Source organism: Hirundo rustica, chromosome Z (genome assembly GCF_015227805.2).
Source record: "Hirundo rustica isolate bHirRus1 chromosome Z, bHirRus1.pri.v3, whole genome shotgun sequence".
Lineage (NCBI taxonomy): Eukaryota > Metazoa > Chordata > Aves > Passeriformes > Hirundinidae > Hirundo > Hirundo rustica.
This window is the reverse complement of record NC_053488.1, coordinates 57726886-57742051: the sequence shown is the minus strand read 5'-3', so window position 1 is coordinate 57742051 and position 15166 is coordinate 57726886. Positions and strand designations below refer to the sequence as shown.

Genomic DNA, 15166 nt, shown 5'->3' with positions numbered 1-15166 from the left:
CTCAGAAGAAACGTGACATGGGAAGAGCCTATGCAAGACTAAACCATGGGATTTGTGAGCCTCATAAGCGTCCAAATAACCACTCGGTTACCTTCTATACAATGGCAATACATACAGTTCAAAGCTGGTACTTCAGGTTCAAAGACATGCACACACACAAACACACGCGCACACACACACACAAGAATCTTTGTGGATTTCAGTCAAAACTTACCCTATCTGTCCTTGCAGAAAACTGCTTCTTAGGGCAGGATAAGAGGACCTAACTGGTTTCACTCTTCTTGGAGCTCATTACCCGTAGGCAATGGCCTAAGACACACAGGAGCAACTACAGCTTCAGAAATTCTCACATTCTGTCTGATCTTCCCTGGTGATTCCCTGGCTCCCTTTAGATAGCTTTCCTTTAGAAAGCTATCACATTGTAACATAACCAAATTCTACACTACCTCATGTTACATATTGAGGTGTTTTTCCTGGATAAATTTTGCTTATTTTTCAACATATTTGACTCCATGTAATCTCAGAAAATTATCCCTTATTCTCACCTGTTTTAGAAAACAACAACAGGTGAGATACAAACCAGCAGAAATTCGGCTGTAGTGGATTCATCCTAAAATAATAATTCTTAGTTTTGCAGCTTTAGAAATTCAATAAATCTAAAATGTCAAAAAATTAGGGAGCTGAAATGACCTGTACTTTTTTTCTTCTATATGAATCATATGAAAGCACATGTTTTAAACAAACTCATCTGTTTAAAGTCAAGTTTGTGAAAGGAATTTATAGATCCACTTGCATGGATCATTGTGTGCTCCAAGAATGATTTTTAACCTTGTGTTTTCTCAGCCCTTTCTGAGGTATCTTTGTCTCCAATGCCAGAGCAACAAACATCATGATGTTTTTCATGAAAAAAACCCAAGTTTCTAATCTGAAGCAAAATCTGAAACGAGTCAAAACCTCAAACAATTCTGGGTTTTACTGAAATTTCAAGAGAGTCAGATTTTCAACCTTGTGGCAGACTTCCTCTCCATAGAAAGCAGTGTGTACCTAGATCTTCCCAGCTATGTAGTTACGAAAATACATCTAGGACTGCACAGAACATGAAAGAAAAATCTGAATCAAATGAGAATTCCAATGCATTTGATGATGATGTAATGGTCAGAGAAGGTGCCAGTGATGACAGTTGAACGTCCCTTTGCCTTCCCAGCCCCCTTCATATATTCTCAGGCATAGGATGACAAAGGGAAGTCCACGGGTCACATGAACAGATAATGCTGACATATTAAACTGTCTAAACTGCCTTCTATACCTAATCAAATCAACCAAATTTATCCATCAATTCCTTACTCAGAGGTAATTTCTCCTCATGGGCCTACCAAAACTCAGCTACATTAACCAGCTCTATAAAGAAGAAAGAGTAAATACAAGGTCACAGATTCCAATGCCTATGGTCTGTCTGTTTTTCAAACAGCATATAGTGGAGGTAGAGCAAACCTTCAGCACTAAATAGCACATTCAGAATTAGAATAACTAGAGCATGATAATGAACAGTAAAATTCTGCACTGAGTCCTCTGTGGTCTGGGAGACAATTCTTCCAGAAATGCACTGCTCAAAAGAAGAGTATTGGTTTCATGTGGTGGATCTACACAGCCTAAGGATTTAGCATGGTCATCTTTCTCAGAAATATCAACATGCTTCAGTGTGTAGGAACAGACCTAGCAGTGTAAAGTGGTTCTTGTAAGCTTCAAAAAGGCTAAAGAGTATATGACTTAAAAGATTTATAATAGGTTGAAAACTTAATAAAATATACTAAAATAAAGCAAACTATTTCAGCCTTTTGGATTTTTTTGAAGGGGTCTATTTCCAGTTAAACACACACTGTCTCTGGTTCAACATTCTGGTTTCAAATATGTTTTTGGTTACATATCCATATTTTTATATTATTTCTGGCTCTCCTGGGAATGGAATTGTTAAAAATGCAAGAAAAGGGCTTTCTTTTCTTTGCCTTTTTTTCCTCCACATAACTGATTCCGAAGAAGAAGGTGGTAGCTAATTTTATGATGAGAAAGGAGTTTTCAATAGCAGAAAAAAAGTTCTCCCTCCATATCAGCACAGGCTGGACTCCTGCTGGCTAGGTGACATTATATATGCTTGTTATTCTCATTCCTCACATTAGTGAAGTCCTTTTGCTGCATTTCATTCTTTTCACCTGCCTCTTTCCTTCTCTGAGGCCATGTCTAATACTATAAAATGTCGGAAATCTAAAAAGTAAAGGATCATCTTTTAAACCATTGGAGGAAACATTAGATTTTTTTACATTTTAATCTATGATGCTAGCTATTAACTCCGATTTGAACGTCACTGCCTCACTGACTGGACTTCAACTATTTCCAAAGCAAATTTTAAGAATGTAAAATCTCTTTCAGATACTATAGAGAACAGAAAATTCTGGAAGTCTTCTGACCAAGATTTTAATATTTTGATGTACCAAGCCTTCAACATAAGCAAAATATCTGGATTTAAAAACAAAATGTCATTAGCATGTGGTCAGTATGTTTTCAAGGCCATTTGTCATGCAAATACCACACAAAGCTTATTTATTCTGCTCTTTGAACTGCTACTTTACCATTTTCTGACACACGCTTCTTACATGCTGAACAAAAATGTGGTGTAAGACATGAAATGTACATGAAAGACAGAAAATTACTCTATCTTTTACCAAATGGTTATGCTTACACAAGAACATGCTGTGAATGCATGCTATGCTGTGCTGTGGTGTGTCATGCAGTGTGTCACGTCCAGATTCTAATTCTGCTGATAAAATTATACACGTTCTTTTAAAGAAAAATGTACAACATTCTTATTAATTCACCTTTCATTCAAATTAAAAGTTTTCACATGTGCAATACGCAATGCTTGTTATATATAAAAATAATCTGTGTTCTTGTCTTGCTCCTCTGCTCCAGTAAGAGCATTCATATGAAGGAAAGTAAGCATTTGGATGGAAGTGCTTGGTAACTTGCTCTAAGCTCTTTAAGGACTTGAGGATATTTCAGTCGGCAATAACAAAATCGTTAATAGCAACAACTATATCATGCGAAAGGAAGGCCTTAGTGCAAACAGAAGGAATGAACTGCATATTATAAAAATGCAAACATGAGTGCAGAGCCAAAAGGGAGAAGCTTTAGGTAGGATTTTTGAAGATTCTGCAAGTACTGGTAGAGGCCATTTTAATGTAATACGAAGTAATTCTAGACAATGCTTGTTAATGAGGAAGCATTTTTCCGTCTAATCACAAAATTAGTGAAACCCATGGCATGTCAACCTATTGGAGAGACTTTGTCTGAAAATGATTAAGTTCTCTGGCCAAATGTATTAGCTGAGTTGCTACATTGGCAATTACTCTAATCTAACCATCTGTGGAGTAGCAGGAATGAATATTTTATGACTTGTAACTTCCAACGCACATTTTGTAGACTTTCTTTTATATTTCTGGTTCAGGGCATGACTGATGTGCCTATTGCGTTACTCAGCAATGTTCAGCAGAAATGGAAATGATGTACATCTTAGCAAATGACCAGGCCATTCTACAGCACTTTGGAAAAATTGTTTTTTATTGTCCAGGAATGTTATAATTGGAGACTTTGCAACAGACAATTTCTAGCAATGAGATGCTTCATTTATTTCCTTTCTCTGTTTACAGACTACATCTTCTGTTTGGTGACACATTAAGTTCTTGTTCTGCACTAGTGTTTTCACAGGAAGGGGAAAAATAGACTAGCTGCACTTTTATGCCTTGAGCGATCATAAGATATCCATTGATTGTGGAACCAGTGACAAAACTGGTGAAAATTGTTCTGCCTTTTTTTTTCTTTTTTTTCCCCCAAACAGCTTCTTTGGAAACATTTTTTCACATCATTTTCACCCATTGGAAAGAAGGTCTAAGCATACAATATTTTGTATAGGGTTGTAAAGGGTACAAAAAGTTTACAATGTACTGAAGACTTCCCATGCATCAGGGAAAGGAGAAAAAGAAAAGCAAGTCCATCTATGACTTCTGAATAAAACTTAGCATTGAAACGTAACACTTCCTAATTACTTAAACCAAGGAATACCGTAGATGAGATAAGACCAAGTACAAGAACTTTAGAAAAAGAATAATTAAGTGCTAGGTCTACAATATCATGGCAGACTATCTCCTGAGGATGGAAGCCTAATGACTTTTAGTTATTGTTATAAAGATAATCAATTAGACTACTTTATTTTAAACGGATTTTAGGTCTCAAAGACAGTAAGGACTCCTATGATATTTAGGAAAATCAAGTCCAAACTTGAAAAAATCCCACATAAATTGCAATTTTTCTGTGTTGATATTTAAAAAAAAAGAATTCCAAGGTAAATTATGGCTGTTCAGACTAAAACTTACATCTTTTGTTCTAATCAGATAACCACATCCTTACGTCATGGAGTCAGGGTTTCAATGGGCGCCCACATGAATGTGAGGCACCAGAATGCTCTTGGTGCACATGAAGCACGCTGGGTACTCGGGCTACATCAGAGCAGTGTGTCAAGTGTGGGCTTTTGCCCCATGCTCACTCTGTTCATCACTAGTGGGGCTGTAGCTGAGGCACTGGATTCAGGAAGGATGAGGAGAAACTGGAAAGCACTCAGAGGAAAGGTGCTAAGGTCTGCAGTGACCTAGAGCACATGCCTGAGAAGAGTTTGAGACAGCAGTGCTTGTTTAACCTTTTGAAAAGGAGTCTAAGGAGTTATCCTATAACTGTCCTACAACCATCTGCAGGGATGTTAAAAAGGTATCAGATACATTTTTTTCTTGATAGGGTGAGATCCTCTGAAAGGAAAATGTCCAGCAATAGCAGTTTGTGGGCTTCAGATAACACTGGCTAATTGTTGTAATGCGTTAATTAGGTTTATATTTCATTGGACTTGCAATGTTTTTTCTATGTACCTGTCCTCTGATCTGCCCATCCCCCACACTGAGACGTAACCCAGCCCTGTTCCTGCCCACGTATCCCCGATCGGGTGGTGCCTTCTGCGCCCTGCCCCTGGGACCTGCCCCTGCGGGGAAAAGCCACGGCAGGGGAGGGGCCGGGGCACTCGGGCACCGGTGCGCCATCGGGACAGTCCAGCTAAGCATAGCAGGACTTGGGAATAAAAGATGTAAAATCCCATCGGGAGCCAGAGAGCCAGACTCTCACTTTTGCCATCGGCGGCCGTCTAATCTCGTGGGGAAAACTACACGTGAATGGGTCGGAGAAAGTTTCTAAACCTTTTGCTGGAGTCTCTTTAGATGGTTGAATATTAATTATTGGAAGTTACTGGCTGAATGAAGCTACAGACAAACTTACTCAGCATTGAAAATACTCCTCTTTGAGAAGAGACTCAGACTAGGGACCTTCAGAGGTCTGTTCCAGTTTATGTGCAATCTGTCATTTTACAGACAGCTGTAGCTCTGTCTTGTGTTCAAGGCAGTGAGACAGAGTTTGGTCTCTTGAGCACCAGAAGCTGTTAATCAGAAATCAGTAAACTGACAGTGGTGGATTACCTCAGCCTCCCATGCCATAGATCCCTTCCTGCCGTGGAACAGTGTAAGCAGAGCATCAGAGGTGGAAACACAACTGCCTTCCAGGTACTGCATCTCCTTTTTGAGCTGGGGCATTTTATTATGCTAAAATTCTCTATACTCTTATCCTGAGAATCTTCTGCTCATTAATGCAATATTTTTTGAACAGGACGGACTCCATATTTCAACTTTCACATGAACTTTCGAATTAACCATGTAATGCTATACAAATAAACTCTATGGAAGAGATAGTTACAAAGATATCTTTCCTTCCTTCCTTCCAGTGTATATCTTCAAATGAACTCTGTGCCTTGAAAATTCTGCAAAAAGTCCAGGACCCAAAAATTTGTGTGAATTGGAAACCAGAAACGTTTCTGATCAGATCACTTTGAATATTTCCTTTTGATCTTGAAACATTTTCGGAAAAGTTCTTCTTACTTTCAACTTTTCACACTAAAAAATGATGCACTTTGAAACTACAGGACTTTGAGACAGCTTGAGGGTCACTTAAAGAGATGGTTGCTGGGCTGTGTTAAAATAGTATTCCTTTGTGAAAATAAGAAAAACCTGTGCTGAGCATTAAAGCATCAAATTTAGGCAACTGCACAACTGAGTGATTCTGTGCTGGACCTGCAGGCTCAGGGCCAGAAATGTCACCCTCTTCTTGAAAAGAAATTTTTTAGTTCCTGAGTATTTGCTGAGGACTAAATAAGAGCAAGACAAGTGGTAAAACCTAAAAAGGTAGTGGAAAACAGAATACTCAATAAAATATTTTCCTAGTTCATAGAGGGCATAATTGGAGATTCTTCTTCTTCCTATTATTGTTCCTGTTCTTATTTTTATTTTATAGTACACTTATTCAGGAAATTAGATACTGCTGAATGACTGAGAAAGATGCTGTATCAGGAACAAGAACAGATGATACTTTCAGAATTATCTGACATATTTAGTGACCTAATTTAGTCTTAAATTTTATAAAAGAGACTGCCACTGTCCAAGTCTATTTGAAGGGAATACAATTTTCTTTGTCTTTAATATATGAGGACACATTTAAAGCTTCCCTTTGTGAACAGTATGTGACCCCAAATATCCAGAAAAGCCATCACTGCACTGGAGAAAGACACAGTTAAAGCAAAGGAAAATAAATAAGAAGAAATGTCAAGCCAAGTATCTAAAACTCAGGCAGGCTTAAAAATAAGAATAAAATCTACTTTCAGCACTATTGTCAAGGGGCAGGCAGTGAAATAAAAAGCTATCAATTGTTTACAAGTTCCTAAATCTGTTCTGTTTTCTAGAGCAGACTTTTTTTTAGTGATTAAGTAAAAATTGCACTTTCTCCTGACTCTCCCACAAAGAAAATTGTGATGCTGTCAGTGTTTTCCTCCACTCCACATGCTTGCAACTGGAAGATGGTAAGTAAAGACATATATGCATGGCTGCACAGATTCCCATTTGGATAAAAATCCCTTGGCAGCAATGCCCTGTCATGCGCAGGATGGAGGATCTACATCGCTCTGCTATAAATAAAGGTAAAGAAAAGCATAAGAAATTTGCCATCTGTTTCGCTGACCCAGCAAGGCAGGTGGTCTTTCTCATCCATATGGTCAACTTCCTAATAACTAGAGGTTGGGCAGGATGCAGTCAACCTATTTTAAAGCATGGAAAAACAACATTGTAGAAACATTCTGGATGTCACTGAACCAAGATGTACAAATCTTACTGGCAGCCTTCTTTCTGAACAATTTTTTTTGCATTTCTATTTTGAGGAAGGTTGTGAGATCCAAGAATCTTTGTGTGTATAAGAGGGAGAGAGGGAGGAAGTGGTTAAATGGTGGAGGGTCTCTGTCACAGAGGAAAGTGAAAAGGATGATTACTTTTGTGTGGGGCATACTGCAGAAAGAAACCAGAGAAGAGAAATTCTTCCTTTTTTGTAGATGTTTGAGGAAGTTAGGCAAGCATTTGACTTGAACCACCAAACTCTGTGGTTTCATCCATCAGTCACTTTTTAAAAGATAAGCCTCTAGACCAAATCTGAATTAAGTTAAATCTCTCTAAAGAGATTTATTTTTTTAATATAAGATTTTGCCACCAAAATGTTGTGCTGTAAACTGGAAAAGCTCACACTTTTTTTTTTTTTAAATGCCTTCAAAATAACATCTATTTATGCCACAACTTTATGTATTTTTATGATACGCCATTTTCAATTTTGCCTTTTTGTTGCTGGTCAAACCAGGATAAGATTATACTATCTTCGTCTGCTAAGGAAGCTCCCAGGCATGCACCCACTGCTTATGATGCACACATTTTGTGCATTTCTACGTAGTGTTCCCTGAGAAAAAGCAATATAACTATGATATCCTAAAAACAATAAGCCTGTAGTGAGTGGAATTCATGCAGTGGTGTTGAAGGCTGTAAGTGGCACATCATTTTAATTTAAGCACAGATTATATTCATCATACAGAAAACTTTATCAAGCATGAGTAACATTCTAGGTTATGGTCACCCGATTTGGCCTGCCTGTAATTCCCTGTCATCTGATGTCTGAGAGCTAAATGCTTCTCCTAGTCTCATTCCAGTTCCACATGCCTGTGTCACAAAAAGTTTCACCATTCCTGAAAATTGCATGTTTAAAGAGAGTTATTAGCAGAAAGGCTGCATATGTTCACTCTCGAAAAACTAGATCTGTTTTCATTCCTAAAGAATTCTTATGGATGTACAATACTGATGCTTGTTTGTGAGACCAAAAACAGAATTGAAATGATGCCATTTTCAAGCATCAGGTGTGGGTACACTACAGAAATAATACTAATAATGAGATATCATATTTTATTTTATCCATGCAGAAGTGCTTACTTAGGTGACTATTTTTTTCTTTTAGGTAGGAAAGTGGTACATGAAAAGAAAAACAGTAACTTTGTGAGAAAAACTGGGGCTTCAGTCTGGTCATGAAGCGTTATCATCAGGGTTACAAAAGATGAAGTGGAAGGAACACCTAACCTCTTAACTCAGCTTCTGGCTTTGGCTAACAACAGCTGCCTAGGAGAAAGTAATAAAAACCGTGCAAAGGTATAGTAGCACTTCCATGGAACACTCCCACTGCCTATAAATATCAGTGTGTCTTCAACCTGCAAAACATTTATGACAAAAAACTCTCCCTTATGTTTTGTCACGCTTTATTTTAACTGTACTAACTTCACCTTATTCTTTACTGAATGAAGGAGAACCTAACTGTATACGGTTCTAAGGAAGAGAGGCTACCAAAGGCCTGAGTGGAATCTGAACCTTACCAAACATTGCTTGAAACTTAGCAGAAACAAATCCAGCTATTTGTGCAGTGTCTTTATCCACTGCACTCTATAACAAAATTTTATTATCTTTTTTCATCATTATTTGCTTTCCTTAGCTCATGGTCACCAGAGATGGCAGAACTACTCCCCCAAATATGCAGAATTACTGCTTCCTTATACTGCGTGGTTTTTGCAACTCTAAAGCAACACAATTAACAGGTTACTCACTTGTATTTATCTTCTGAAGTGAAATGTGCTTTTCCAGGTGTCTACGAAGCTTTACCTCTGCTCCATATTTACCAGTAGTACCATTGTCAGCCAAAATGAAATGAGAATGCATGCTGTTCAGCACTGTCAGCTTGCTCATGGGATTGGACATAGTCTGGTATGGTCGGACCACCTGCATTTTAGAGACAGAGCAAAAAGAAGGTACACTAAACAGAAAAGAGCCTCTGAACTAAATCATTTACAAGATACGAGCTGACAAGATGAAACAAAAGAAAAAAATCAAAATTAAGGTGTTGCACTTGAATATTTCTGTCTTTTACATGTTAAGTAGAAAATGACCTTAACACTGGCCTTTCAGATGCAGACATGTCTTAAAGGCTTTTTCCATGGTAATCTGTTTCAGTAGTATCAATGTCCACTGCTTCCTTCAAAATCCAGTGCTCCAAAGGTCTGGGTGACTATACACACACACTGTATACCCTCTCTGCTGCCGACAATCTAGAGCATTTCTGTAAAATCTCACCTTGCTCTGACCAAATTGTTTGATTCTTCCTTCACAGACCCCACCCAGCTTCATGCCTCTGCTGTTGGATCATCCAGAACCACCAGCACTGGAGACACACAAATACAGGTGAGTTCCAGTCTTGCAGATGTGTACACATTACATTCCACCACATTTTCAATTTTCATGGGAAAACTATTGGCACACTCATAGCATCAGTAAAAGGACAGTTGTTTGTGTTCACAACAGCATTAGAAAGTTTTTGTTCAATGGGGAGTTTGCTTCACTTCCTTTGATTTGATTTCATCAGGAGAAACTGTGCAGCAGACTGAGTAAATTGCCCCAGAGTTACTCCACTTGTATCCACCAGACAGACTAAATAATAGCATTGGGCCACATTTGGCTGTCAGCTGCTTTGGTGAGTGCCTATTGACATAATGAAGACTGTACTAACACAGCAAAAGAACTAGTGTTGTGTCAAGGCATCCTGACTTATACGTCAAATGTTTTCTAGCAATACTATTCCCTGCCTTTCTTATGTATGTCTTGTCTTTTTGGAGAGACAAAACTGAAAATCTGTAAAATGAAGCCCTAGAAATGCTGTAATGTTGTTAGAAAACTCGGCTGGGTTATCCTTCATTTACAAGGAATATTCTTCAGAGTTCTGACATGGTTCATTCTTCAGGCCTTGTGCTTTTAATGCACAAATAGGTACACTCAAAATCTGACATAAACGCTTGCAGACAGAAATACAATGTTATTAATTTATTCATAAGCTTTTCTCCCTCTGTAATTCTAAAGAAATCTCTAACTGAGATACAATTCTTTAAAAATACTATGTGTTAGTAATTCTTTAGCCAGAGATCTCTCTATATACATTATTTTCCCTATGTTTCCTTCTCTGCCTAATTTTGAACAACTCTTAGGCAGCAAGGAGAAATACACAGACTTCTTTTCCTGTTATAAATTGTCATGCAAAGGGTACTCTGTAAGCTCTTCATCCTGCAAAAGGGAGGGAATAGGTCTGAGAAGACCTAGAGGGCAGCTGGCCAAGAGCAAGGCAGTACACTACGCTCTGTGAGAACAGGCGATAGATCTGCCTCATATTTTTTTAATGCTGTTTCCTTTGGTGCCTCATTCATAACAATTTATTCTACAGCTGCATGTGACTTAACAAATATCAGTACACTCTAGAATGTCTTTAATATCTAGCTTCTGCAGATATTGCAGAAAGCATGTACTCCATGCCGCTGTCAGAAAGAAAAGGCAAGTTCTTCCTCACATCCCTAAGAATCAAATAAAATCAAATTAAAACGGAGATCTTTTAAACTGATACCCACCCCATCTCTCAAGAAATGGACAGCAGCAAGGCTTTACAGCAGAGGAATCCCTTGAGTTGCCCATTCATTGTATGAGTACAGGCCACTGTGCAGACAATTCTACTGACAGCTTGTGGTTTGTTCCTGAGAGCCACAGCTCAAAACCTTCTGTGTCAGCTTGATCTGCAGTTCTAATGAGTTGCAGTACAGAAGCCTTCACAAATTAACTCGGTAATGGAGCTCCAGGACAGATTAGAAGCCTATGATTTTGTTCTGCATTTAGCTACAAGTTGAATTACATTAATAATAAATTTTATGGATGTAAAAATGAGACTACAATTATTTTCAATTGAACTGTTCACAGCATGCACAGTTCAACATCTGATTTTTTTTTTTTTTTTTTTTTTTTTAAAAAAAAAAATCTCAAACCACACTGTTAGACTTTCCCTGAGAAAAGGATAAATAAAATCTTCAGGAAAGTTAGAACATCCTAGGCTTTGAGGTTACTTCCTTGAAGTTACTTTCTCTTCCACAGCACTCAGCAGATTTTTGATTTCTGACTCATGCTATTTCCATTCCTCTGTTCTTTTCAACCCCTTGCATTTTACAGGCAAGCTAAATAGTTGGAAAAAACTTTGAGTTTAAGCTGTCTTCTCATCCTCTTTTTACAGCCATGGAAGCATATGATGTTTTGGGCTGGAAGTGACCTTAAACGTCACCCAGTTGACCTTAAAGACCCCCACCATGGGCAGGGACACCCTCCACCAGACCAGATTATTCAAAGTCCCATCCAACCTTGTACTGAGAATAGGGAGAGTAGGGAATAATGTCCCTTAACATCTTCCTCTGCAGAGCTGAAAGGAATAATTTCTGCTCAAGACAGTCTCTCCAAATACAGCTTAATAAATGTGACAGCAGCCATGCTGTGAAGCAGTATTCATGCTGCATGGGCTGAGGGAATTCTGTCCAGCCCCAGCCCTTGCTTTTGCACCCTGAGGTGGCAGCAAACTGGAATGAAAAGCATTGTTGTTCTCCTCAGATTTCCTGTAGGCACATGACATTCAACATAGAGTCAGCACTTGCAAATTCTCTCAGGGTAACTCACCGTGACAATGAGCCTGCAAGTGCCCTGTGAACCAGTGCATAAATCTGAGCAGTCTATGTGGAGGCAAAGAATTTGAGACATGAAGTCAAAGTAGTGATGGAAAAAGAAAGAGATGCATGCTTTGCTTCTCAAGGAGTAGCAGCTGTTCAAACCAAACCATTTCTGCAGCCCTGCTGCTCCGGAGAATACCAAGGAAGAGAGTAGTTCCTGATTTAATTCGGAGGTTCCTGGAAGTATCATGGTCCAAATTCTCCACATATGCTACAACTATGCGAGTTCTTATCTTTGCCCCTGGTCTCCTACTGAGAATTAAACCCAAATGAGGATAGAACTGACACTGAAAGTAAAGACATGCTACAATGACTTAAAAATGTACTGTTTTGGAAAGGAGAGTGGTTCTGTGTGTAGGAAGAAACCTGTTTATAATCACTGTTTTCTACAAGACTGAACAAGACACTTTACTTTCTCAGTTCTATCAGAAAATATGGGGAAATAAGGCAACTAACTCCCTTGTGTCCTTTATTTTTCATTTAGAACCTGAGAGTGTTAAGAGTTGCACTATTTTCTGCTGTATTGCTTTTACAGTACTGGAGTAAGGCATGTGTCTTTAGGGATCTTTAATCATCACAATATAACAAGTAGCAAACAGCAACAATATTTCCTTTGACTTGGTCAGTTTTCCTTATGGTTCTGAGGAAGTCCCCCAGGATTCCCAAAGGCTGACTGATTTGGAAGGGCTGGTAAATATAGTTAAACCCCTCAGCTATGGCTTCTGGATCCATAAGGGATGGGCTGAGGCATTAGCAGAGGAGCACCTCTGCTGAGCACGCCTCACTTGCCATGAGGCGCAGGGAGGCTGCATGCACTGGGGCATGTGCAATGACCACAGCTCACCCCTCTGTACCCCTGTCCCCCCAAATTCCATGACTATGACAGTCTTCTGCCTCTATCTGATGCCGGAAGGGTGTGTATTTATAATTCTTCATTTCTGATCATAATTTAACTAGACATAGTGCATATAGGCATAAATCCACATTGATGCCAGAGTTCACCAAGTCTTTTACTACTGGTTGACTTTTCCTCCCCCTCGTATAATCCTTTGTGCCCTTTGTTTCTTGCTTAATGATGATTCATTTTATATGCTTATGGTACTATTTACATTTCCCTTCTCGGTTCATTTCACAGCATTCACCTCTAATGAGCCAGTCAGTATAGCACACTTTGATTTTTAAGAAGCTTCCAAACCAGTTTCCTCACCAAATGCTTCTAAAGAAACTGCATGCATTGAATAAGACAGAAAGTCCTTTGAGGCATAAGTAACTGAGGAACGCTGGGGGGAAGGGTGGGAAAACAGTGAAAGGGAAAAGGTAATTTTTGTGAAGACTCTTGCTAAGAAGAGTTAGTGACATAAATGACTACCTCAAGCTGTGTTATATTCCGTTCAACTTAGGTGTAAGGGATTTGTGATTAACTGGAGGGTGAAAAGCTTGCAAATATTTCAGTGGACTAAAGTCTTCATAAAGCAGCTTGATGAGGCAATAAAGTGGAAAATGAAATTCAATAACAGTAAGCATAAAGCAGTATCATTTACATGTGCATTAGAGATGGATAAAACCAGAAGCGCTTCAGCATTACATCAAGCCATTGATCAATAATTTTATAAAACTATTAGGGGCTGGGAGGTTGAGAGGATAAATTTTATTTTGTCTATCAAAGGCATATTTTGAAATATTTTTGTCCTTTTTGATGTCCTTGTAATTGTATCGTAACCCTACTGATATAATTGTGTCTACATTAATAGATGACCCAAATTAGTTGTAACTTTTTATTAAACTTTTTAAAATTTTCTATCAGATGATCAGAGTAAGTATTAATTCTTTTATGATTTAATCAGAAGTTTTGGGTTTTTTTAAAACTGTTTACTTTAAAAATAAAGTTACAGTACAACTTCTTAGTTTCCTGTTAAATTAGAAGAATGTTTAGAGGAAAACTTTGCTTAAAGGTATCAGAGGTCAGGGGAGCTGCTCCACTTGGCTGGAACACCTGGGCAATCAAGTTCTTTTTTTTATCCTCTTTTGCAAAACAAGACTCCAGATCCCCTTGAACAGGCAGTGACTACCTGAGAACAGAGATAGCTTTGCAACAGGAGAAAAAAAGTAATAAAGGAATAGAAATATTCCAAAATTCATGGCTAATTTTACGTTTTTCTTAACTTCTTCCTCTTATGTTTCCAGAACCTCATACCTAATCACTAAAGACTATTTATTTGAAAATGATGTGTACATTACATGCCTCTAAGAAGATACAACACATCCGTGTGCTTAGCTTTTTCTGCTAATTACCTTCTGCACTGCACCTCAGAAGAGCTCATCGGTGACTCAGAATTATGTGGCAAAGTCTGATCCTGCTTCTTTGTGTGCTATTAGAGTAAAAATCTCCATGCTAATACAGTTCTGCCTAACAGCTATACTTTCAGAGCGAATTGCAATAAAGTCCAGTTGGATTATTTTCTTCATAATCATTGTAACTCTTCTGACTTAAGAGATACTTGACTCTTCTTCCCCTTCCCAACTTGGTCATGGATATGGAATACAAAGAAGAATGAATTAGACTAATGAAGACAAGAAAGAAGTTCTTTATGCAGATTGAAAACTGTATCTCTTCCACTCACAGTTAGTCACTGGTTCTCAGACAGATTTCTCAGGAATGAAACCGAAGTGAGAAAAAACCAAACCAACAAACAAAAAAACCCCCCAAAAAACAGGTTCAGAAAAGCTTCAGGCAACAAATAACCAGAGTGGACAAACTACTCATGTATTTAAAATTAGGGAGTTAATCTTACTGCATTAGAGTTTTATAAGAGAAGAATGGTGTGAAAGAAAAGGAGAAACACCAGCCCTGTCGTTCAGAAAGTGGCTGAAGATGAATTATTTGAGGTTGCTCTTATCTAAAATACTCAATAGCACCTTTCAAAATTTCATCAATAATGTAATAATTCTAAGGAGGATAGCCTGCAATTTTGAATTCAACCAATGTATTATAGTATTGCTTAAAAATAAGCCAGATTTCAAGTTTTGCAATCAATGCTTCTTAAGCACTTTTCCATGTTCATAGAGTTCTAAGGATAAAGCTTTGATATATTT

The 15166-nt window shown here is 38.2% G+C and overlaps 1 protein-coding gene across 3 annotated transcripts in view; it reads right to left on the bottom strand.

Annotated features, from left to right (window-relative positions):
- The window catches only part of TRPM3 (transient receptor potential cation channel subfamily M member 3), a 436952-nt gene that overhangs the window by 112321 nt on the left and 309465 nt on the right, over nt 1-15166 (bottom strand). For all 3 annotated transcript variants that reach the window (XM_040089919.2, XM_040089918.2, XM_058424050.1), the window contains exon 6: nt 9098-9269. In XM_040089919.2, coding sequence (XP_039945853.1) covers nt 9098-9269 — 172 coding nt within the window. The remainder of the gene's footprint in view (nt 1-9097; nt 9270-15166) is intronic.